General features: G+C 41.2%; 1 protein-coding gene across 1 annotated transcript in view; it reads left to right on the top strand.

Annotated features, from left to right (window-relative positions):
* Window positions 1-9,606: 9,606 nt before the first annotated feature.
* RECK (reversion inducing cysteine rich protein with kazal motifs) overlaps window positions 9,607-25,924 on the top strand; it is a 46,515-nt gene continuing 30,197 nt past the window's right edge. The window contains exons 1-6 of the mRNA XM_059850951.1: window positions 9,607-9,759; window positions 11,956-12,014; window positions 15,857-15,931; window positions 18,049-18,085; window positions 24,061-24,146; window positions 25,821-25,868. Coding sequence (XP_059706934.1) covers window positions 9,681-9,759; window positions 11,956-12,014; window positions 15,857-15,931; window positions 18,049-18,085; window positions 24,061-24,146; window positions 25,821-25,868 — 384 coding nt within the window. The 5' untranslated portion in view covers window positions 9,607-9,680. The remainder of the gene's footprint in view (window positions 9,760-11,955; window positions 12,015-15,856; window positions 15,932-18,048; window positions 18,086-24,060; window positions 24,147-25,820; window positions 25,869-25,924) is intronic.

The following is a 25,924-nucleotide window of genomic DNA, read 5'->3' on the forward strand; positions in this document are numbered from 1 at the left end:
GGCAATAAGGAGTTTGAATTTTGTGCTAGGAAGGGATGAAAACTAGGAGGTTTTGAATGTGGGAGATGGGTCTTGACCTTTAGAAAATGTCTTCAAATTAAGACGGTTTCCTAGAGGTGAAACAGTTTTGTTTGTGCTGTCTTTTGAGGTGATCAGGTCTTATTCTGAGATTGAAAATGAAACTTTTGGGTTTTAATGCCTAGAAAGGCTGAAAAATCTCAGCAGCCCCATTTGTTAGGTTTCTCTTCCACCTGTAAGCAGATACTTACAGGTGGTCACTGGCAAAGGACCAGCCAGAAGAAGGGTGCTCCAGCTGCTCCAGATTTGTCCATGAACACTTCAGACTCCAAAAAAAAAGCCCCTTGCAGCAGTCTCTGCCCTGTTTGTGAAGGCCCCATATAAAGCCTGAAGGATTGTGTGGAGATTCAGGGGAAAAAAAGGCCTGGAAAAGGTTCTGGAAATCATCAAAGCTTTCACACCCCTCCCAAGGGAGAGAAGCTATATCCATGTGCTTGGTAAACACTTACATAGACTATTACTGAAAGATTTGCCAGACTGTTCCTGGTGGATATTATTCAACTTCCCTAGGCAATACATTCCAAAACTCCATTAGCCTTACCTTTAGAGAGGTTTTTTTCATGTCCAATTCAAATTTTCCTTGCCTCTGTTCTGGTGAAGGAAAATAACATCTGTATGCCACAACCCATCTGCAACAAAATACTTGCTGACTCTTGCTTGCTCTCATGGTGGTACTCAAAAATAATGTCAGATGGCTGATTCAGGGTGTATTTTTTTCCCCCCAAACAATCAAAATAAAATGATTGGTGTAAAAATTCTAATTTCTTTCCTTTGCTCCTCTTCAAAAGAATCACTGCCCACCATCCCAATCTTTCAGTACATTCCCAATCCTTCACAAGCTACCAAAATAACACCACGTCCCAGCATTGCTTCAGCCGCGTTTTTTAATTGCTGTGATGAGCGACCCACCTTGAACTAATCTGAAGACAGTACTCTACTTGTCCCACTTTTTCTCACTGAGTGATACAGTCAGACAGCTATCAACTTCTAGAAGTTTGGAATTAATTACCTTCAACAGTTTGGAATTAATTACTTCCAGCAATTTGGGAGTTGGAGCTACATAATTCTTACGGTCCTTTTCAGCACTAGCCAATCTGTGATAATGTCAAGGTTTAATTAACACAGATGAAATAATCTGCCACTTTCTGAGAGAGCATTTCTGCTTTGCTGCAGCACTTCAGCCTTTCTATGTCTCTGATTTGGTATTAAATAGATAATACTGATCAATTGAATGTAATAATGCTAACTTCAAATCTATATGAATTAAAGTTTCATTTTGAAGCACACTTACCTTTATTTTAGGCCTTGCATTTGCACATTCCTGGACAAAGAACTGATCAGATGTCGGAAACAATCCCAGATTTGGCAGAAAATGGTACACTGCAAAACTTCTGGACAACTCAATTTTGGCTGATGGCTTTAATGAACATGAGTGCATTGACATGTGAGCATTTGCTCTTATTCTGTGAGCAGTAAAAAGAACTTAGTAATGGCGAGTCAAAAAGAAAAAGGAAAATTAGAGTTTTTCTAAATCTGTAAGTAGAACTAGGGATGCCTTGCCAATGAATCAGTGCTCTAGTGACTAACTAGCAGCACTAGAATTGCACTACTAATACAAAAATCGTTGTGTCACAAAAATAAACAGGATAAAAATAACAAACATTAACTTCACCAGCCAGAAAACCCATGTGCTTGGGTCCTCTGTTCCTTTACCTGCACTGCACCTGGAAGCATGCCCTTGGTGTCTTCTGGAAAGAATGACTTTGCTTAGTTTGCTGCTTCTGCATCTTTTTAGGACCAAGTTGGAGTCTTTAGGCCTTCTGTAGAAATAGCACCTTCAGAGTCCCACACTGTTCTTTAACACACCGTGTTTTGCTCATAGGTAAGATATTCAGAAGCTGCACATGCTTCACAGGAATTCATGACTGATAATATGCTCCTTAGAGAAAAATTCAGGGAATGCAAGAGGAAGGCTAAGGAATGCAAAATCCCTGCAAGTGTACTAGCTCTAGACTTGTGCTCTGCTTTCAGCTGTTGAGCTTTTTCTGTTCATTGGGGGTCTTCTTAACCTGTTTTACTTCCATTGTTGCATATGTCCTTCAAGTTATACTCTGAGCAGCTTTTAATAGGTATGATAATTTCTTTTTTCCCCATTCTGGTTTCCTAGCATAACTATGAAATCCCCCATGTCCTTTACAAAGAAGAGCAAGTCAGCCTGGTTACAAAAGGCTGGTGAAGCAGAGACAGCTTCCTGATTATGTGTCCTGGTTTTCTTGGGCCTGCAGGTAACACACTGAGAGATCAGAGTGGATTATATTACCTGCTCCAGTGCTGGCTGATGTGAGGAACAGTTCATCCCCACAGATACAAGAAGCACAGAGGCAGGATGGGGAATCCCTGTAGCCCAGTAACAGGAATGAAGCCCTTGTCCCAAAGCTTCCCTGGGAAAGCCACCAGCCTTGCTGCCTGGCTGTGAGTCCCTGTGGAGACCCTGCTGCTGGACAGGTTCTCCAGGCATCTGGCCTCCAGCTGGACTTGCCACAGCACATTTAGGGGAGGAACCAAAGGTGGGGAAAGGGAGGAAGGGAAGGCACAAGCATAAGAAAAGGGAGGGGAAAGGGGATAAAAGGGGCTGCTTGTGTGAGAACAGGTTGCTGCCATTACACTTAAGGTCATTCCATTAAGGCTGCACCCTCTGCTGCTCTCCCACATTCTGTTCTGTTCCATCATGAAACTCCATTTCTAACTACTATAAATACACTTTCATTTAAAGCCAGCTCTTTCTTTAGGAATTACAGAAGAATTTTAAGTACCACTTAGGATTGTGTTTCACTATTTTTCCCATATCTTCAAATCTAGGAGGTACAGAACAGCAAAAAACACACCAGAGAGCTTTCAGACCCTGTAAGTGGTTTTAAAGATAAAATTTTGGTTCTCTTTTTGAAAATGCTCTGGCACTTCTAAGTGTACAAGATACAAGTACTGCTTGATAAAGAACACTTTCCCCCCTCTCCAGGTTTCATTTCATTCATGCATCTCCCATATGTGCTGCCTACTGAATTAAAATAAAACAAATAGTGCATGTGAGGAATACAGGTATGCATAAAGGACATCACTTATTTAATTGGCGACATCAGTAAATCATTAATTGATTTTCCTTTTTGGCACTAGTAAGAACACTTTTAAACTAAGCTGCTCTTCAATTTCATCCTTCTAAGATGCCATGTGATGGATTTCATTATATTTCTGAGAGGCTGCTTATTCTCAGGCTTTCCATGAGAATAATGTGGCCACACAGAAGGATGAGAGGTTCACAGCTTTTGGGATGTCGATACCCACATCTGCCTCTGCTCCACTGGAGGAGCTGAGCTTTGGAGGATGGCAATCCACCAGCACAGCTAAGAATGCAGGAAGAAGTGTCTGGTGAAGGAACTCAGGCAGCTGAAGCATGAAGTGTATGCAGTGTTTCCAAGCAGTCAATTTCAATTTTTTGTTTCCTTATAGAGCTCTTGCCCTCACTGCCTGGTCCCTATGCTCAGCTCCCTCTCTCCACTCTTCTCAGACACACCTTGCTTCTCCCGTCCTAGCAGACATCCGAGTTCTCTAAATAACTTCCTTCACTCTCAATACACATCCCTATATATATCTTTATTACTAACAGCTACATAAGATGGGATAAATAAGGCACCTTTCAACATTTCTATTAAAGCATTTTGAGAAGCATTCAGGATTAATGCATACTACCAAAGTTCTACCCTAATTCACTGATGTCACTCAAGCGTAGGTACAAATGGGAATAGGCACTGATCTGTAATTCATGTAATTATAATGTCATCTTGACAGAACTTGATAGTTAATTTATGGAATAGCAAGAATAAAACAATTTCATTGTAGCTAAACTGATTAGTTTTAGCAAGTTTAACTAAGACTGATTTAAATAGTATGACACAAACTGGTTGCAAAAAATGGAATTTTCTGCCTTCCCCTTACTTTTTTATTTAACCTGCCAGTCTAAATTGATTTTTTTTTCCTGTTTGAAAGTAGAAGCAACTGCACAATTGTCAATTAGCAGCATAAATGATTTCATACCCGCCCACACCCCTTTCTGCAAAGCTTGCAGACTGTTCACACAGAAATAAATGTATAGCAGAGAATGAATTATGTACAGTTCCTCAAAGGTTACTAATTGAGAGAGAATTATAGCTGTTAAAACATGGAATAAAATGAATAAGGCTCTTTGCATTCTTTAAAATATCTCACTGTAGGTGCAGGTTATGATGTAATTTTGAACTCAATTCCGTAGTACAGAAAAACATAAAAATAACCTTTGGAAAACATTCCAGAAGCAATTTGGTCCTTAAACACCATATGGAGAAGTAACTAATCCTATACACAACTAGATGATTCAGTGGGATAATCCACAGAAGAATTTCCATATGGCATTCTCAGTGTTCTTCAACACATCCTTTTCTATCTCCAGCCCATGCTTATGAAATGCTGGCAGATGCACTGCTGCTACAGAAGCCTGAGTTGAAAAGCAAAATGAATATCCATTTTATCTGTATCCAAAGACACAGATGACACATGGATGTGTCATCACCAGCTAAATGCTGTTATTTGTCCCCTTGGATGGTGAGCCAAGGCCAGCAAGAAGATAGAATTTCAACTGGCATAAGAACAGCCCATCTCTGCTACGGTACAGGTGTGCCAGGCTTGAGTTTAGATTCAAATTTAGATAATTTGGATGGTTGAAGGATTTGACTGGACTGAACACGATTCCATTTGAAACACTCTTTTCCCACATTCCCAAACTCCAGGATGTGCCAGTGTAATCTCCCTCATTTCCAAATTCTCAAATTGAAAATCAGCCTTTTTTTTTCTATCAATCCCTCAGTGTTATTCCAGAAATAATTTTGAAATTTTCTGTCCAGTTAGAGGGTCTTTAACATGAAGGTACTCCAGACACTTTCTAGCAACCCTGGCCCTCATGCAGTGGTCTTGAAGGCAGCAAATTAATACAGATTCATTAATACATATTTCCATTATAAAGAGTCCACAGCACAGAGACTGCAGAGCATACAAAGCAGCACAGAGAGATAAAGGCATCTGACCAAATAGCAGACATGTATCTGAGTGATTTCTTTGGGCATTATTTTTAGCATTACCTTCTTTAGCATGGAAGGACATGGTAATTACACTTCACTGATTAACTTCTTCTCTGTCAAAGAGAATGAATGGTCTTGATGCTCCCATCAGTGCACAACCTGGTTTTAAATTATCCATTCCATAAGTTCTGTAAGAAGTGTATTTTAGTTCACTCAGCATTCTCATTTGAGGAGAAGCAGACATGGATCTAACCCTGTAACTGATTTCAGCTTAAAATTTAGACTGACAGGTAACTTTAGTTTCAGGGGGTTTGTCCTGCTGAGAAAGTTATGCAACGTGAAGCAGAGCCAGATTTCTTATAGTACCTTTATGAACATCAAAACTGTCTCTGAGCAAACAAGAGATCCATTTCAAATTAGTTTCTGAAACAATAGAATAGTTACTCAACTTATGCTCACTGATGATGACACAATCTTATTTACTTCTTTATTACCTTCACAGCAAATTTTAATTAATTATATATTCTTCAATTATTTAATCTCTTTCAGTTGACTATCCTTCCAGACTTGATGTATGCAACATTAATTATTTGCCTATGGCAAGATTTTATGAACTCTAATATGCACCACATGTTCAACTTGCTCAAAATTAATTGCAGACATTGTATTTGGCATTAATGTACAGCTTTAACTGTCTTTAATTTCACATCTGTGATGCTTTATATACAGCCTTCTTTATCAGCATAAATGCACAATGCTTCTGATGCGTGTCGTGGCCATCAAACCCACCTTTTGTATTAATACTTTTCCTCAATATAAATCTAGTTTTCTGGGTTAAAAAAAATCAAAACAAAAAAAAAAGTAATTTGAAAATAATCTTCTTATTCATATTAATTATTTGAAAAGTCAGGTGGAAAACGCTGGCTGAGATCTAACAGAGAAAATATAAAGTCGCTAAGCTTTGCCTGAACAAGGAGGTTTGCCTATTGAAGAAAAAAAATCTCCTTTCAAAGAGGCTTTGTTGTGGAAATCCATGGTTAGCCCGAAGAAACAGGCAACAGCCTGAGTCGCTAGCCAGCAGCTTATTAGGGACAGCCCCAGGACTGCTCCCACGGCTCCTCTCAGTTTGCCTGGAGACACCTCTGAGGCAGCTGTAAAGCCCTGCCTTGGTCCCAGCCTGGAGGGGAAACCGAACAAGCCCCAGCCCAGGAAAAAGATTCAACTCTCACTAGGAAGCTGGCACCGGCTTATCATGCAGGTATCTAGTTGCTGATACACAGATTAGGCAAATTAATGCTAATCAGGGTAGGTTCACAAGTGTCGTAAGCACCTTTCCAATTGCCAGGTGTAGATATCCTGAGAATTACCGCAAAGCAGCACGGCACGTCTCAAATGAGACACAACCACAACGCGTATTCAAACACAGGACCCTCTCTTCGGTCCACAAAGGGCTCTGCCAAACACACGGAGATTTGCCACACTGACAATTTGGATTTAAGAAAAACATGGCACGGTTTTACTTTCTGAGGGGATCCTGCTCGCATCAGAGCTCTGTCAGTAGAATGTGGTTTGGGACCAGTAACTCAGACAGTGACCATCAGAATCTTCACCTTCAACATAAACTAGGGAGTAACATTGAGCAATTTTTAGGATAAGAAGGCAGGACCAAATGCTACTCAGCACAAAATATAATGAACTAATTATTCAAGGTAATACTAAAAGTGTAGCTGAATGAGCAGGCACTATTATACTCCAGGCAACAGGAAACCCAGAATAAAGTATTCCTTTTCTCTTAGCAGTTGACAGGAGCAGCAAAACCGAAGATAACACTTGAAAAATGGTTTCTGTCTTACCACCAGACTTTAAAATTATGCTGTCAGCATACTTGCAGCAAACTGCTTTACACTGAGGCATTTAACTATTCAAGTCCCAGAATTCCACTCCTCATTCACTTCTACCCTTAAATACTGGGTAGGACTCGATTCCAAACGGATGCTGCTTTGAAAAGGCCGATGCACATGGTTTAAGTGGAAAACAGTTGCCTGCAGATTCAGCATCCAAACTCACAAGGACAAAAGTCTTTGCTTTCTAGAACAATTAGTTTAAGCTTCATATCACCCTCACAGAAAGCCAAATCTTAGAAGCTTATGTCATTTCAAAGTTCAGTTTGCTGCTTTGAAGTGAAGGAAACACTTTCAGTGGTCTCAAATATTTCATCTGGAACTGAAGAGGTGATTTGGAGTGACAACGATCGACCTTTGAATTGTCAGCCCCACTCGCATCTCCCTGCCTGTTTGCTTGGGGAACAAATTATTGCTGCTGATGCCTGGGCACGTAGGCGGCACTCAGGGGAAGCGGGATGCACAGCAGGTCGCCCTCATCCAAAATCAAGCCAGATGAAACCATTTAGCATTACTGGGAAGAATGCATCTAAACTCTTCAGGCCCCCGGTGTTTTCAGAGAATCTAAACTAGCCCACCAATTCAGCCGTCGTGCTAATTTTCCTTTGGGATCTGCTGCCGCCTCGTGGGCTCGCCGTGAATTTTAAGTCCCAAGATAGAAAATCAGCAGAAGTTAACCTTGGGCTGCTGGGGGAAAGCCCAGATATTCAACTGACACGTAACCTCACTTACATTCCAGCATCATTTCTGTCCTGGTGTGAAAAGATTTTTGTGTAATCAGGTTACAGTTGAGACTTCACTTTCTTGAATTCACAATTATAGCAATAAAAGACTTCAAATTAAAATACAACTAACTGTACTGTTATTGTTTATGGCTTTGGTCGACAAAGAAGTAATACACTTTAATCACTCTATATTGGTGTAGAGAGAGAGAGAAAACTTTTTCAACTTATTGGAGTGTTCTCCTGTATTGCATTGGTTTGTTTTTTGGACCATTTATAACTTGATATTGGAATTAAAGGACTTCTAAAGGTTGGCCAGGCTATATAAGATCATGGAGTCATTAATAGCTTGGTAGCTTGTCTTTGGAGAAGGAGGTTACTGGGATATTAGATTGGAAAAAGGAAAAGCAGTTTGTGGGACACTGAATTCCATGGATTCTTAAAAATTTTCCTGTTTTATTGTTGCCAGAAAATCTGACAGTGGTATGCTAAGGTGCTCATCCAAAAAGCCTGGAGTTGTCAGAAGCTGATCCATTCACCTTGGAATGACCAAGGCAAAATGGTTGCACTAGTAACTTTAATTCATTTTAACTTCATTGGATAGCTTACATTTCAATTCACTTTAATTCTTATTTAAAAAAAAAAAAAGGTGGGGGGAGTAGCTTAATCTCCACATGGAAAATTGACTGCAGTGGTGGCCCTACTGTACAGAGGCTTCTTCAGTTACAGACTCTTTAATTGTACACCCTGTGGAATGAATCTGACACTGATGATGGATCAGCATCATGGTGTAGCCACACAGCCTCCTCACCTCTGTTCTCCCAGCCCAGGGGCCATCCCCCTTCGTAGCCCGTGCTTAGGGCCAGTGAGACCACTTCTCCCTCACAGTCACTGGATACACAAAGTAATTTCAAGCAGAAAATATTGCTATAAAGTTGCCTTACAATCATAGAAATCACAGAATGGTTAGGGTTGGAAAGGACCTTAAAGACCCGTCTTGTCCCAAACTCCCTGCCACAGGCAGGGACACCTTTCACTAGACCAGGCTGCTCGGAGTCCGATCCAACCTGGCTGAACACTGCCAGGGATAGGGCATACATAGCTCCTCTGGGCAACCTGTGCCAGTAATGCGCTACCCTCTGAGTAAGGAATTTCTTCCCAATATCTAATCTCTTTCAGTTATAAATTATTCCGCTTTGTCCTGTCACTTATTGCCTGAATAAGAAGTCACTCTCCCTTCTCTTCATAAGCCCCCTTTAAGTACTGTAATGCTGCAACCAATGCTTTAAAAGTGATGTCTAGAATTATACTAATAACTCAAGTACTATATAAAAACAGAAATAAACTAATTGAACCGAGTCTGGGCCCCCTTCTCCTCTCCTTAGTCCTCTCTTCAGACCGAGCCCGAGCCCTCCCTCCGGGCATGGCCCTGCCGCTCTATGGGCCGGGGGAATAAAGGCTGCGGGATGCCTGCGGCCATGGCAGGAAAGAACGGGCTGCCGCAGTCAGCCCGGTGGCGGGCCGAGGATGGTGATGGAGGAGGAGGAGGAGGAGGAGGAGGAGGAGGAGGAGGAGGAGGAGGAGGGCGGTGGCGGTGGCGGCCCAGCACCTCCCCCCGCGCTCGGCTCCCGCAGGAATGTCCGCGGCGGCCGGGCGGGGGCGGGGCCTGGCGAGGCGCCGCAGCCACTGGGGCGGGGCCTGGCGGGGCGGCTCAGCCAATGGGCGCGGCGGGCGGTGGCACGGGGCTGGCGGGAGGGGGCGCTGCCGGCGGCAGATCCCGCCCGTCCCTCCATCCCTCCGTCCGTCCGTCCGTCCGTGCGGCGGCCGGGGGGCGCGGGGCGGGGTCGGGGTCGGCGCGGGTTCGAGACCCGGCCATGGCGGCGGCGGCCGCTCGGTGGCCCTGGGCCCTGCTGTGCCTGGCGGCGGCCCCGCTGTTGTGCCCCGCGGCGGCCGGTGAGTAGCGACCGCGGGGGAGGGAGTGGGGGGAGGCGGCTCCGCGGGTCCCTCGCTACAACATGGCGCAGGGGCGGCGTCGCCCGCGGGGATGCGGCGCCGCGGGACTCTCCTGTCGGGCCGCTGTCGGAGCGGGATGCGGGAGACGGGGAAGAGGGGGGACGCCACCCCGCACCTGCTCCGCGCCCGGGAAGCGGCAGCGGCGCCGTCCCGGTGCCGGTCCGGGCTGGTGCTTGCGCCGGCTTCCCGGGGAGGGAGAGCGCCCGCCGGAATCCCTGCGGCCAGGACCGGAGCCGGGGGAGGCTCTTGCACAGCCTACACAGCGGCCGGATCTCCGGCATCCCGCCGGGCAGCGTGACGGGCACAGAGCTCCTGGTCTGCCCCGGCGGGTGCCGTGCCTCGGGGCCGGGATGTGTGCCTTCGGCTGCCGGGCTGCCTGCGGATGAGTTGCCAGGACTGTGGCTTGAAATGGGTAAAACCTGACGCCTGGGTTGCCATATGCAGTGTCAGAGCAGGCTGTTCCTTGTTTTCAGTAGAAGAGTAGTGTCAGACAAGGTATCGAGTATTTTAAAAAGTGGCTGCAAGACGTTTAATAAAGAGAAGGATAGCGGTAAAATAGCTCCCCACACTGCAGATGTCTTGGCAGTGTGTGCTTGCAGCCCAGAATTCCAGTCGTGTCCAGGTTTCCCAGAGGATGGTTGCTCCATTCCTGGATATGTTCAAACCAGGCTGTATGCAGCTCTAAGAAGTCTGGTCTAGTGGGAGGGCTTGGAGCTAGCGGTTCTTTAAGGTCTCTTCCAACCCAAACCATTGTAGGAATCTGTGTGTCTGTAACTTCCTGACAGGACCAAAAAAGAGTGGTGGAAAAAGAAGGCAGCTTTAGACAGATACTGGAAAACACCTTTTAATACATAGATTAATTAACACCTTTTAATACATGACATTGTTGTCATAGGAATGGAAACTACAAAACACGTAACACCTTAAAGGGGAAGACTGTATTTATGGGCACTTCACTGTTGTTCTGTAGTTTTGGTTTCTAGGGAGGCTTAGTTCTAGGAGGGAGACAGCAAAAAGCTAGTGGAATTAAATATGATGTACTCTGGCCCAGCTTTCCATTGATAAACCTACTAATATTGCAAGGAATTCATGCCCAAGTTCCTTCTTGCTGGTTCAGTCAAAATCTGTTTGGTAAAGTGTTGTAAAAAAGACTTCTTTTGTTGTTGCTGTACCAGTGTAATACATAGTTCAGATGCATCTCAGCAGAGATCTGTAATCATTAAACGATCCTGTGTGTAGAGATGTGGGTGGAAGTAAAAGTTTTGAAGGACACCTCTGTCTGTCCTCTAAAACACTGGTCCAAAAACAGGAAAGTGAGGATGCAAATGGATATTAAGGCACTGTTCAATTCCTTTTATATTTGCCAAGCTTAACTATGAATGAACAAAATATTTGAATGGCAGGGGGTACAAAGCACAGCAGAGTATAATGCTAAAAATGCTTCTTTAAGCTTCGGTCTTTCATGACTTCTCAGTGCTTCAGTTGTTTTTGGGGGGTTTTTTAACCCTTGATGTGTTCATATCTGTGTTTGCCCTATAACTTCCATCCAGTCTTAAACATCCATCACTAGTGAAACAATTTACGTTTTTTTCCACGGCTTTTAGAACAGAATTCAATGAAAAGCTGTGTGAAAAGAGACCCCTGGTCTGATTTCCTTCACCACCTGTTCCTAACTGATTCTTGCACTTTTAAGATTCTGTGAGATGATTCAATTTACAAAGGCACATATTCTCTACAGAGATTTTTTATGGGTTTTTGTTTACTTTTTCATATTTATTCTCTTTAAAGTTTCCCCTGAGTTAATAAATTGAATTGTCTCATGAAGGAATTTGCCATGTACTAAGCTAGTGGAAGTTAAGTAGCAGAAATAGGACTAGAGAAAAGGAGTGAGATCTCATTTTGGTGACAGTGAGTGAGTGTTCAGGGGTAACTGTGCAACTTCTTGTAAGGATCTTCATCATTTTCAGAACAAAACTTGTTCATTTTTTGCCTTTTGGGAAGGAATATTTCCCGCGGTCATCTGTGGGCCAGAAAATTATCCTGCTAGAACATCAAGTGTGTACTTGTCTTCAGAAGTGATGGTTAAGTGTTTCAAATCTTTTAAATATCTTTTTCCCTCTCCCTGCTTTTCCATAGGCTTGTCTTGTTGTTACCATGCGAAGGACAATTTAATGTGCCGTGATGTCTGTGAACAGGTGAGCTTGTTTTAAATTTAACTCCATCAGAGTTGAAATTGTGCCTTTACACAATGATGTGGCGGCATTAAGTTTGTAAGCTAATGATCCTCTCTCTGGAGGCTGTGTGTGAATTGTGAGATGTGATGGTATCAAAATGAGAACTTGGAAATTTTAGAGCCATAGTCCTCTTTCCTTTTGTAGTGAAAAGTGGGTTCTGCTGAAGTTGAGGAGAAATAGAAATACCAACCTGAGGCCACAATGGTCAAGAAGTGATAAGCACATTGGGAAATGAGAGGTCTGAAGGTATTTTACAGAATGTATGAATCTTATGTGTTTCTAAGTTCTGCGGAGTTCAAACTGAAGAACAAGATGCTGGTATTATTCTTTCTTCCTTTAGGTTCTTGTTTGTTCACTAAGCATCTCGTTATGGTACTTTATTCATAACGCTTTGTTTCATAACATTTGTTCTGTATTCAAGCTTGAAAAGTATTTTTCCATAACTTATGTTTAGATTTGTACCTGTGGGTAGTAATTAATACAGCTTTGTGTGTGTGTGTAGTTACTTTTATTCATCCACGTAAGCATTCTACATCAGTAAAACTTACGTCAATGTAGACACATTTTTTATGTTAAAGTTGTGTTCTTAGATCATACCTGCCCTCTTTTCTTGTTTTCATTGCTCATTTTGGGGCTGTTCGAGCAATAAACCTGGTTATGATTAAGTTTATATTTATCTCTGATTGTGCTAGCAAAACTTTCACTTTAAATTGCACTTTTCACTTCCTCATATATCTAGAGAACACAACCAAATCTTCTGTCAGCTTTCATATTGTTAGGCCAAACAAGGAAAAGTCTTACAGTCTTTTTGCATAAGATAATCCCTCAATTCCTATAATAATTCTTGCAGCCCTTCCAGCATAAGTTTACCTCTTTTAATATAGGTATGCAAAACTATACATGGCATTATAAAAAAAAAGTGTGGCACTCAGTCTTAAAAATTGTGTTCTAACTTGGATATAAGAGAAAGATATCCATTCCTGTATATATAAAAAAAATTGGTGAATTTAGTAGCTGCATTTGGAATCATCTGCCCATTTCTTTCTTGTGTTTCATTGGTTTGAAGTTTCCAGCTTATCATGTGAATTCCTGTTGGCTCTTCATGAAAGGCCTCCAGCTTTTTACTGTCAAATTCCATCCCAATTCTGCTATACTGGTTCTAATTATTACATAGTTTTCTGTGGGTTTTGTAAGACACGCTGATCTGGCCTCATGTGGATGATCTCTCTCCACTCAGATAATCAGCATATCCAGAATCTCAGTAGTGAGAGGTCTGGAAAAAGTCTGAAGCAGGACTGGTGCCCCCCAAAGTATTCTATAAGGAGCTGGCTTAGCTACCTCACATCAGGCTTGTGCCATCATTTTCTGTGTGATCCTTTGATACGGTGCAACCGAAGGAGCTGTCTGCTGTTATTTTACTGGTTTCCATCTTCTGTAACTTAACTGTTTTGTGCAGCTGACAGGAGAAAGAAGTTTCATGGATGTCTTTGGATATGCACTTGTAGATTAGATTTGGGGCATCAGAGCAGATGAGGAGGAATGATTTGTTGAGGAGCCATCTCAATCCCACCAGGAGAAACACTCCCTTCTGCAGGGCATGGAGGCACTCACCTGCAGGGGAGACTTTCTGGCTAAGGTCATCTGGTTTTCAGGGACTCAGATCTAGGATGTTGTAGGAATCACAAGGGTTTTTTTGACCCTCAGACTGTTACCCATTGTCTGCACGTCTGTATGGACACTGGCTATAGTATTGAGGGAGGCCTTGCCTGGGAGCCTCCCCAGGGACTAGGGTGAAAAGGCACACAGGACACCCAGTGCTGTTGCCCTGGATCCTGCTAGTTAAGGAAGAAGGCTTGATTAAGGGTTAGGAATTCTACTAACCAGTAAATCAGCTACTGTGAGACTTTTGTTTGTCAACTAACATGGTTCAAACACCTAATTATTTTGCATTACTAATAAGTATTACGCCACTGTTAGCTTTAGTATCATCTCCTTTTCACGATTATTTGATTAGGCATGTCAGATACCATAGCAAGGAATAAGCAGGCCTCTCTTTCTTCAATTGACTTTTTTTTCCCTAATCTTATTTCTGAGAAATTTCATTGTGATAAGTTTCCTGGCAACATTCATTGTGTACCATTCCAGAGAACTCTATCCATATCCTTCTCCAAGCGTAAGGACTGTCCGTCCATCCCTGCTCCCAGGAAAGCACCTTAATGTTCCAAGAATCTGATTCAGATAAACAGAGAAGTTATGAACAAGATTTGGTGCAGAAAAGATATGGTATAGAGAGTGTAGAAGCAGGGGAATGTTTTGCAAGAGGAATTTAGACCTTTTGCCAAGGCAAGTAAGGTTATATAGGGAAAGATAAAGCTCAGCTGGAAATGAGACTTGTAAAGGAAGTCAAGGGCAACAAGACATTTTATGGCAGTAGTTAAAGGCTGAAGAAGGAAAAATGTAAAGCTGTTGCTGAAGTCAGCGTGTGATTTAATGTCAGTAAATCATTCCTGGCCAACCTGGTTTGATAATAAGGCTGGATGTCTGGATGGGGGGAAAGGTGTGGATGTCACTTGTGTTGTCTGTAGCAAATTTTTAAACATTAATTCCCTCAATGTTTTTGTATCAATTTTAGGATCATATGGGTTTGAGGGATGGACAATTAGATGAATAAAAAACAGGTTGTAAAATCAGGCTCTGAGATAGAGGTTAGTGGGTCCTACTTTGTAGGCTAATAAGTGGGATACCAAAGGGGTCTGCCCTGGCACCTCTCCTGTTTAACATCTTTGTTAACAGTCTGGGCGAGGTGACTCTCATTGAGTTTTCAGGCCAAGCTGAAAGGAAGTGTTGATAATCTTAATGTTAGGATTGTCATCCAGAGGGACCTGGACAGATGGAAAGAATAAGCAGATGGACACCATGGTCTGGTCTCATAGTTTACCCTTCTTACAGCACGAGTTTGAAATAAATGATCCTCTGAGATCCCTTCCAATCTGAATTATTTTATTATTCTGTGACCTCAGACGAGTCAAAATACTAATGCAGTTGTTTTTTTTTTTGCTCTCGTTTCTGAAACAAATGCTGTTGTTCTCTTGATTTTCTTTCCATAAGTTTATCATGTTAGAATAGGACTGATAGTTTATCGTGTTAGAATAGAACAAATTTAGACTAGAAATGCAATGTACTTTTGCTTCTGAAATTCATGTTTCAGTTATATCATTTCCAGTTTCATATCACACATTAATAGGTCTGTTTCCATTTCTCTTGTTGACCAGTTTCTTGTTTTAATTTATAATTAAAACTTTATTAGGCTGCTAAAGGAACAACATCCTCAGTTGTATTCCATACAGTCTAGTGAGCTCCTGGGTTTTCAGTTTACCTGTGGGTACTGTGCATCCCCTGTTAGTTTTGACTAGTCTTGGTTTTGTTCTACCTTTTCTACAGAAATTGTATGTTTCAGGGTTTTTTTGAAGTTTAATTGCTTAAGGTCATGTAACATGTAGCAGAAGGTTAAGAAAACAGAGTTGTATAGTATTTTGATATGTGCAGCAGAAATCCTCTCATTAACATTGCCCTTCCACATTCAGTAGAAACTTTTTGATTGAAATGTTTGTGGAGGAAATTCTCTAAATAGAAAAAAAATACATAAAAAGAAATCTTAAATTTGAATTCTGTTCATACTAACTGTTAGGCAGAGTTGTCAAAGAGTAGATATTAGAGAAACTAAAAACAGTGAAGTAAATTGAAATTAGTATTTGATGTGCTTGTCATTCTCTATGTTTTAAGGTGTGTTTTGTTTCTAACAGATTTTGTCTTCTAAGAGTGACTCCCGTTTGAAGCACTTACTGCAGCGAGCACCTGAGTATTGTCCAGAATCCATGGTAAGGCTTGCTAGAAAAGCTCTTCAAATGAGATTTGAACCTCAAAGTAGAATTTTTTTCTAAAGCCATCATAAATTACTTTACTTGCAGTAAGGTAGCATGTATAAGCTATAAAATGCAATGAAAATCTTATCTGTGTTGTAAAAACTTGTGTTGGGTGATTGTCACTTGGATGTTAATGGTAGTGACTTAAATTAGATCATACTTTCCAACATGTGTATGGCACAAAGCCAAGAGGTCTTGGGCTAGGACAAGAAGGCCCTGATAGCTGCCCCAAATTGTTGAAGCCTTATATGAGAAACTAAAGTAATGCTTTTATTGGATAAGTAAGATTATGGTTTCCTGAAAGTTCTGTAGTGTCACTAACATTCTTTAGTTTAACTAAAAAAAGAGTGTAACCCACTCCCTCTTCTAAGGATGATCTAATCAGGGAATAGATAAGTATGGTCATTCAGATTGTAAATTTTAGAGTCTTATCTCTTGGCACCCTTTTGCAGTCAGCAAAGCCTGCTTTCTTCTGGTAATTTCTGTTACTTCTGAACAGTATCAATACTGTTTGCAGCAAGCCTAAAACATATGCTCAGCTCAAGTGAGCAGTGAGTAAGAGTAGTAAATCTGGGAATAACATTTAATTAGCAACTTCACAAGATTGTGTGAGCTTACAGATCCTTTCCTTCTGTGTGTCAGAGTTCCTTTAGGGTTTTTTTTTCTGTGGATCAATAGCTCTGAGGTCTCAGAAGGTTATAGACAGCTCCTGATATGAGTAAAACCTGTCATGAACACCTGTTGAAGTGATGAATAGCATTTGGTTTGGTACTGGTTTTCTTTATCTTTCATTCCCTGATAAGGCAAGTAGAATCTTATCTGTATAGTAGAGAAGTGCTTCTGATAGGACAGGATTGGAGATTATCTGAAAGGGGAAAAATAACACAATGATTTTCATAACTCCCAATTATATCTTTGTAAGTGACAAATCAGCTGTCCAGTGTGGATCTTAAATTAGTATCACTGAACTGGTAATATCTAGATACATGAAATAGTTAACCTTTCAACTCAGTACCTTATTTGCTGTTCTCAGAGATCTCTTGTCTTGTTGGACAGGTGTTCTGGTGCAATTTCACTGATGAGCAGATGGGTTCAGATTTAATCAGATGGTCAATATTCTTGAGCACTGGTTACAGACATTGTGTTGTGTGTGTTCCTTCAAGGAATATGATAGAAAGGATATTGCCTGGTATTAATTTCAAAAGTAACTGTCAACACAAGAGGTGATTTTTTTTTTTTTTAATCATAGATGCATTTAGGTTGGAAAAGATCTTAAAATCATTGAGTCCAACCATTAACCTCCTCACGAAATAAAGGAAGTCAGCTGAATCAAAGGGATGGAACTTGCAGAAGTAGCAGCTCTTTACCATCATTGTTTGATCTTGCTTTGGCTCTTGTCTAGGTAGAAAACCTCCACAGATACAGAGGAGGACAGTGTTAGAGCATTAAATACAGATCCATTGCAACTTTGGACGGTCATCAGTTCCTGTGATGAGAGGGATGGATGGATGGATGGATGGATGGATGGATGGATGGATGGATGGATGGATGGATGGATGGATGGATGGATGGATGGATGGATGTGTCACTGTGTGACAATATGGTTTGCTGTGTCAGTGTGATTGAAACACTTGTCAAAATTTGTTTTTTCTGTGTGGTTATGTGTGTTTAGGGTATTTTTAAGTTGGTGGGAAGGAATGCTAGGTCAGTAAGGCTCTCCACAGGTCTTAGTCCTAGACAAAGCTTGTTCTTTGTTTAACTTGCAGTTTAGTTCTGTGAACACTGATGGAGAGAGTTGACTAGCTTGTGTATTCCAGATAACTACATTATGTTCTGCACCTGCAAAAATGCTGCTTTTGAATCCATAGTCTGTGCATAGCAGCCCTCTCATGGAAGGAAGTGGTGCTCAGCTTCCATCACAGCACTTCTTTAAAATATGTTTAAATATAAGAATTCTTCCACTCAGATATTTAAAACCCAGTGAAAAAATGCTGGAATTGCTGGTTTGAGTCTGCTATAAACTATCTTATTCTGTAGACTTGCTTTTGCTTAATTGCATTTTTACTTTTCAGAGAGAAGTGTGGGGTTGTATAAATTCTTCTTTGCCAGGTAAGAAATACCAGTTGACTGTTGAATCATGTTGCTTTTTCATCCTCTGTGTGTTTTGATATTGTGTCTGCCACCTGCACCTGTCGATTTCATGATAATTTAACTTCCATTATGCATCTAATATAAACTGTGTGTTGTTAAGATTCGTCTAGTATATAATGAGTCATCTGTGCATTTTATTAATAGTTTTCTTTTTCTAGTTTAAAAATATTTAATATGTTTGTATAATTAAACATGTTCTGATGTGACAAGTCAGGGAAATATCAGCATTTCTTTCTTTTCAAGATTTTTTTGGTTTTTTGATTTTGTTACACCTTAACCTGGTCTACAAAATGGTTGATAATTATGACTTTACTCTAGATGCAGCATAATTTGAACAAAAACTGAGTTACGCAGGGAGGTAGTAAGAATTAGGCAAGCAATTTAAGTGCAGGGGCTCAGATTATGAACCAAACTGCTTGGTACAGGTGGATTTAGAAAGTGTGACAGGTTGAAGCTGGCCAAAAGCCAGTTCACCTATGAGAAATCATTCATTTTCCTCTGCTGTTGTTAAGTGAAGGGGGGGGTGAAGAAGTCTCATGGGTTGAGATAAGGATTAGGAGAAAACACTTTAGGGGCAAAGGAGGCACAAAACTTTAAAAGGTATGAAGAAAAAGATATCATTCACAGAATTAAAAGAGGATGAAGAGAACAAAAATAAAATAAACCTTTAGAACACCTTTCCCCCCCACCCCAGCCTTTTTTCCTTCCCACTGAGAGTGCAGGAAGACAAAACATGGCATCTTTAGTCAGTTTACCACTTTTTAAGATCTTTCTTCAGTTCACTTAGGGAGAGGAGTCTCTTTTGCTATGCCTTGGGGAAACAGTTCTCTGTGACCTTTTCCAATGTGGTTTTAATTTTCACGGCTAATAGTCCGCCCGGAACCTGCTTGCAATGTGAAGTCCCTCCCACTGCTTACAGTCTTCCCACAACTGCTTTTTGGGGGCCATTTAGAACAGCTCATCCTTAAAAACTGCACCCCGTAATCATTTTACGGGGTGCAGTTTTTAAGGATGAGCTGTTCTAGAGTATAAAAGCAAGGGTCCTCTTCCTCTGTCTCTGCAATCAAGGGCTTTCTCTCTGTCTATCTCTGTAAGCCTCTCACCAAGTCTCAGCTTCTCAGCATCCACAAGCTCCAGCATGAGTGCCTTTTTCTCACGGGCTGAGGGTGAATGCTGCATCCCCCCATGCACTTCATGAATCACAGGGAAATTGTTGTATTATGAGTCCTCACCACGGCTTGCAGAAGAACCTCAGCTCTGACACTCAGAGCACTTTCTCCTCTCCCTCCTTCCCTTGCAGCAACCTTAGTGCTGCCGTGTTGCTCTCCTCGCCTGTCTTCTGCTTTTCCTTTTCCTGACTTGGGAGAGAGTTGGTGTTCACAGGGTCATTTGTTCTCAAGTTCTATCAATTGAAAAGATTTTATAGAGTTCTGCAGCGCTGAAAAGTTGGTTTTGTCCAGGCTTTGCATCAGGGAATTGCTTGCTGTGCCTCTTGCTGTTGGTGACACAGTCCAGGCCCCGCAGGTCCCCGTGTCACCAGGATGTCCCCTGGCAGCAGGATCCCAGCAGCCAGGATGGGCCTGGAAGGGGCTCGGCCACAGCACTGGCCATCCCTCCAAGGGCAGAAAGAGAGCTTCCCATGGTTCCTTCTTTCTTAAATATGTTGTCATAGAGACATTACTAGCTTCTCTAACTGGCACAGCAGTGTGCCAGTTCTCAGAGGCAGCCAGCCACTGGCTGTGCCAGGCATGGAGGAAGCTGCTAGCTGCTCTCTCAGAGAATCACTTCCGTGGCTCACCCCTTCCCTCTTCACCAAAAGTCAGTTAATGCAAATCCTGCACAGAAAGTTAAAGCATAAATCACAACATAGGGCTGTAATGTTAAAAGCAGAGATCAAAAATAGATGACATCAGGCTTGACTAGTCCATTGTATCATGTGTAATTTCTAGAAGACTTTGAAATTACAAAATTAAAATGCTTTTAAATGAAAATGCTGTATTTGGAAAAGTGGGAGTGCAGGAAGAGGAGGCTGTAACAGTTTTAGAGCATCTGCTCAGACTCCCTCCCTCCTTCCTGTCCCTCCCACCAGGCCTTGGAGGCAAACTGTTGGTTCTGGTGCGTGTAAACAGACTTTCTGCCTTATTGGTTAGAAATCTGTGTGCAGAAAACACATGAGGGCACAGGCAGTCTACTTGGAAGAATTCCATGGGCCATGGAACTGGAGAAAAGGAGGGTCCAAGAGAGCTGCTTGACTTTCAAGGATCACCTTATCCAAGCTCCACTTAATGCATGGTGGGATTAGAAAAGCCAGAACCTATCAGGAGTTGATCTTCATTAATGATGGGGCAGAGTTCATGCTCAGTGTATTCACCAGTGATGGGAAAGGAGAGGTTGCTAGACCAGCCAATTGTGCTGCCATTCACAGGGATGTTGATTAGCCAAAGGAATAGGCAGACAGGAACCTCATGAAGTTACAGAAAGGGAAATGCAAAGTCCTGCACCTGGCATGCTCCACAGCACGCAGGAGGCTTGGCCAGCTGGAAAGCAGCTTGGTAGAAAGGTACCTGGGAATCCTGGTGACCAGCAAGTGGAACATGATGCAGCAATGTGCCCTTGTAACAAAGAAGACCAGCAGCATCCAGACTGCATCAGTGAAAATGTTGCCAGCAGATCAAGGGAGCTGATCCTTTCCCTCTACTCAGCATTAGTGAGACCACATCAGGGATATTGTGTCCAGTTCTGAGCATTTTGGACAGGAAAACTATGAACACTCTGGAGCAAGTTCAGCAAAGGGCCACTGTAAAGTGATTAAGGAGCTGGAATGTATAGGAGGGCAGGCTGGGAGTTTGTGTTAGGCAGATAGATGATTTGTTATGGCTCAGGAATCTGTATGGTACAGATGAATGTGATGAATTATCATAACTGTGGGCTCCAATCAATTGATTGTGCACTGAAGGTGTATTTTCATCTAGAAATGCACATGATTACCTTGAGGACAAAATTAATTTACAAGTTACTGTATTAAGATTCAGAAGTTCAGTGTTTCTTGAGAGTGTGACATCAATTTATTCACAAGCTTGTCTGCTGGTTGGATATAACCTGGAGAGAGGGCCACTTGCCAAGAAAACATTAACAACAGCTGAAAATTATCAGCCTTCTTAATTTGGTGTGTATTTGTAGCTTGTTTCATTCTTTTATCACCATTAAGTTTAGTTCCAGTATGTCTGAAACCACAGGCCCTGTATTGCACAAAACATGGATGCCTGATTACTCAGTGGTGACTGTTCATTGGTGACACTGCTCCTGAAGCTGTCCAGCTGCATTTACCATGTGTTTCTCCTGGATACAGCTAGTTATTGCAGCAGAGATTTCTGGAAATCTTTGTTCATGTTGCACATGATGTTTCTTTGATGTTTTTTTGGGTCGCTTATGCCTTACATTATCAATCCTACTAATAAATGTTCTACCAAACATTACTGTTCTGATTGAAAGGAATCCCCACACAGGAGTTTATGCAGAAATGACTGCTGTGTTATTTTATGCCTAAAACAGAGCACAGTGAGTGGTTGATTTGGCCATGAACTGTACACATGTAGTGAAACCTAAATTCCAGATTCTTGAGCACTTGTTGCAAGCTACTGATGTGTGCAGTACAGCGATCTCTTTGTCACAAAGATGTTTAACCTCGGAAAAATGGATTCTGCACCCCAGGTGTGGCAGGGAAAGGTGAGCTGCACTTGCAGCTGTTAGTGACCTTCACAGCTGCTTTGAACTAGTGTGAATTGGAAAGCTGAGGCAATGCTCTGAATAGATGTCAAGAGGATTTTGGGAGTCTCTGGAAAGACCTATGGAATTGGCCTGCAGAGGGTCTGAACCATTCAGATGGTCAAAGTGACAGAATACAGGCTACAACCAGAAGCTGTAGTGCACCTTTGCCCCTCTACTCCCTCCACCTGCTGAGCAATGCTGCTACCTTACTTGTGTCAGGCATTAAGCTTTTAATTTGTATTTTAGTAACTGTTCTGTGTATTTTAATTTCCACAGGGAATGTGTTAATTTTGCAGATTTTGTGCAGATTTTGCTCCTCCTTTAAAAATTTGCCATTAGCACATTTTCTTAATTTACCCATTGGAATGTCATGAAAGACAGATACTGCCAGGACTTTCTATGCCACCTGTGTTTGTAAAGCTGATCAAGTGTGATTAAAAGGCAATTTTCTTCATTATAAATACCAGTTGCCCGTTGTTTTCCATTGATTGCAGTTATTTTTTATTACTTTTTCCAACACTTTTTTCCAAGTGTTTTTGTAGCATTTAAATTTAAGATCTTACACCTAGCTCCTTCACTTCCCTTTTTTAAAGCTAGACATCCCATGTGGCTCTTCTAAATGCTAAATAGGCATTTCCACTGGGCTTAAGAGCATTTTTTAAAATTAGGTTGTTGATATTGCTGCTTTCTGATTTTTTATTTCTTCATAAAGAATATAATTTATGTATGGAATAAAGAACTGCTTTATTTTTTAAATATTCGTAATAAAAATGAGTGGTTCATTTGAGTTAAATAATTCTACCTCCTGTCCTAAGAAAAAGAATGCAACAAGTTAGTCACAGCTGCTGGGCAGCTGCATAGATCAAACCTTCCCTTTACTTCTGTCTTTAAGGTTACATGAAAAATAGATACAGGAATGCATTCTTTTATTTTCTTTCTGGTGTTTGGAAAACATTAGATAATCTATATTTATTATTAAATTAAGAAGATTAAACAATTTATGGCAGCAAATTGCTTCTTACTGTATTTCTATGTAACCTTGTGGTAAGAAATGATGATCATGCAAAGAGTGAAATAAGTGGATTAAGAGAGACAGGAAGATGGGAAACTGCTATTGGCAATAGTTCTGGCAATGGAACCGTGTTGCTTGGGAGAGAAATGACAGAGGAAGTGTTGTGGATTAACCCCAGTAGGCTGCTCATTGCCACACAGTGTTTGCTCATTCTCCCACCAGTGGGAGAGAGGGGAGAGTCAGAGGGCAGCACTGAGAGAAAACCCATGGGTTGGGATAAAGGCAGTTTCTCATTTAAAAATGGAAGGAAAAACAAGAAAGAAAGGAGGAAAAAACCCAAACCCAAGAAAAACAAGTGAAGCAAAAAGAAAATAGTTGCTTACCACCAACCAACTGATACCCAGCCAGTCCCCAAGCAGGGGCAGCCTGTGCCATCCTCAACCCCCAGCTTTTATGGCGGAGCATGGTGCCATGTGGTATGGAATGTTAGCTGGGGTCAGCTGTCCTGGCAGTGTCCCCTCCCCATCTCTTGTGCACTGTCAGCCTATTTGTGAGTCCCTGTGAAAAACAGAAAAGGCCTGGATGCTGCCTGTATTTGCAGTGACTAAAACATCCCTGTGTTATCCACACTGTTTTAGTCAGAAGTCCAAAACATAGCCCCATGCCAGCTGAGCTGAAGAAATTTAACTCCATCCAGACCAAAAACACCACAGGAAGTTTGGCGAAAACACAGAATGTTTTCTGCATTGGCAAAGTTGGTAGAGACACATGCTATTGAAACAAACAACAGGGTGTATCTGTAAGAGATGATGCTGTAATGAGATTTTTTCCTGATGTTTTTTGTTGTCTTATATTTCAGATTAGATAGATTATCAAAATCTATCATTTCCATTGAACATATAACGCAGTTTACATAAAGCATCTTTATCCTCAATGTGTGGAAGGTACATCATTAATTGCTAGTTTCAGCATTTATGAAAACACAGACTTGTGGTTTTTGCTTGAAGGTGATTTGGAATTCCAGTAAAATGTAACCTGTATATAGGCTTCTTGAATGAGAACAGGATTATCAAATCTGAAAAGTCGAGGGAAGGGAAAATGGTGGCATAGTTCCTCTTTCTACTCTAATAATTCTGTCATCTTATTTCCCAAGGAGTTTTGAAGAAGTCTGATGGGTGGGTTGGTTTAGGCTGCTGTGAGCTGGCTATTGCTGTGGAGTGTCGGCAGGCGTGTAAGCAGGTAAGGCTTTCACCCACCCTACTGACTGAACCCAGGCTGCTTCTGCAGCTCCCTTTGGCTGTGCTACGCTTAATTCTGGCTTCTTGTCACAGTCTCTGCATAAAAGTTGTGACTTTAAAATAATGTTGAGTGAAAGGCAGCACGTGGCTGATCCTAAGCTCTTTTTCATAGTGTCATGTTTAGTGATACAACATTGTGGTTACAGCCCCAAATAGATTTTTTTGCCTCTTCAAAGAGGTTTTTGTATAGATGGAAGAAAAGGGAGTTTTTGGTGTTAATAGAGCCAGTGCTTTTGTCAACTAACAGTTTGAAGCGTAATTTGTAAATTTAGCAATGACCTTTTTATTAAAAATCTGTGAAGCCTTTCGTGATTTTTTTCCCATAAATATGTGTTTGTGGCTTTAAGAACATCTTCAAAATCTAGGAGCATATTTTTGTTTATCATTATCCTTGTAATTCATTTGTGAAGCACAGATGTACTTAATATTCATATTTGTGAATGTTGCCTGTGAAGTCTCAATCTTGACCCAAGCAGCCTACTGCAAACTGCTGTCATAACAAAAAAAATTCTACTTTCACCCAAAAGCACAGGGTTTAAACTATGTGGCAAGAGATGAGCAGTGAGTACAGAGTAGTGTGAGAGAGAGATGAGGAGTGAGTAAACAAACTGGATGCTTTTGATCTTCAGAAAGGAAGATGTGTGTTTATTCTCAAATGCATTTTTAAGCCATGTTTTCAAATATGTCCTAATGCTTAAGTGTCTCCAGGCCTGATAAAGACATTTCTGTTTATTGCAGTCTTACTAAATTCTGTTAGTTTAATCTTAGGATTTTTACATCATTTCTCATTGTTCTCTAAATCAGATGTTGTGTTGTTTGATTGCAGAATGTTGTTTCAGAATCTCAGCTTTATTTTGTATTTTAGCAGACTCTGGTTAAAAGATTTCTTTTTTTTTTTTTTTTTCATTTATACTAAAATCTAAATACCTGCCAAATATTAGGGATAATGGGAAATATTTGGATTTTGATTTTGATCTTTGAAACTTGAGGGGATTTTGGAGTCATTTTGAAAGTGGTGATATAATAGGTCCAAGGACAGACTTTACCCAGGTGTTTTAAATTACTGGAGGGGGAAATAACATGTTAGTAGTTATGATAGTTTGGAATATCTGTCCTATGAAAAAGGAGCACAAGATTTTGTATAGAACAAAGGGATCTGCAGTTTGTGGGGAGAATTTCTGCTACTCAGTTTGACAATAGGAACCACAGAAATGAACAGAGAAGAGGGAGGAGAGTGGAAAGTGACACACAAGTGATAAATCAGCAGGGAAAACCAGGAGATCTTTGTGCTCAAGCTCTTCCATTTCTTAAATGCTTCCTGTGTTCTGCAATCTGGCAAACCTTTCACAAAACCTAAGCTGCTTTGTGTGCTTTCAACTAAATTGGTGCAGAAATATGAGGGTCTGGGTTTTCATTAAATGTCATATTAACAAGTCATGGTGTCTGCTTTTTTTTTCTTACAGCTTTACATGGATTCTTTAGGTTCTTAAAGGAACATTTTAATAGATCATGAATCCGTTGTTATTGCAGTTAATTTAAAAGTAGAACAGTCTTTATTTTGCAACATGATTTTATCATTTTCTACTACAAATGGAGAAATTTATCTGTCTTTCAGGCTTCTGCAAAAAATGATGTTTTAAAGGTCTGCAGGAAGGAATACGAGGTATGTTTTTATGTGTCTGAATATATCTGAAAAAAAATCAACTTTTATATCAATCA

This window comes from Haemorhous mexicanus, chromosome 1, assembly GCF_027477595.1.
Source record: "Haemorhous mexicanus isolate bHaeMex1 chromosome 1, bHaeMex1.pri, whole genome shotgun sequence".
NCBI classification, from domain to species: domain Eukaryota; kingdom Metazoa; phylum Chordata; class Aves; order Passeriformes; family Fringillidae; genus Haemorhous; species Haemorhous mexicanus.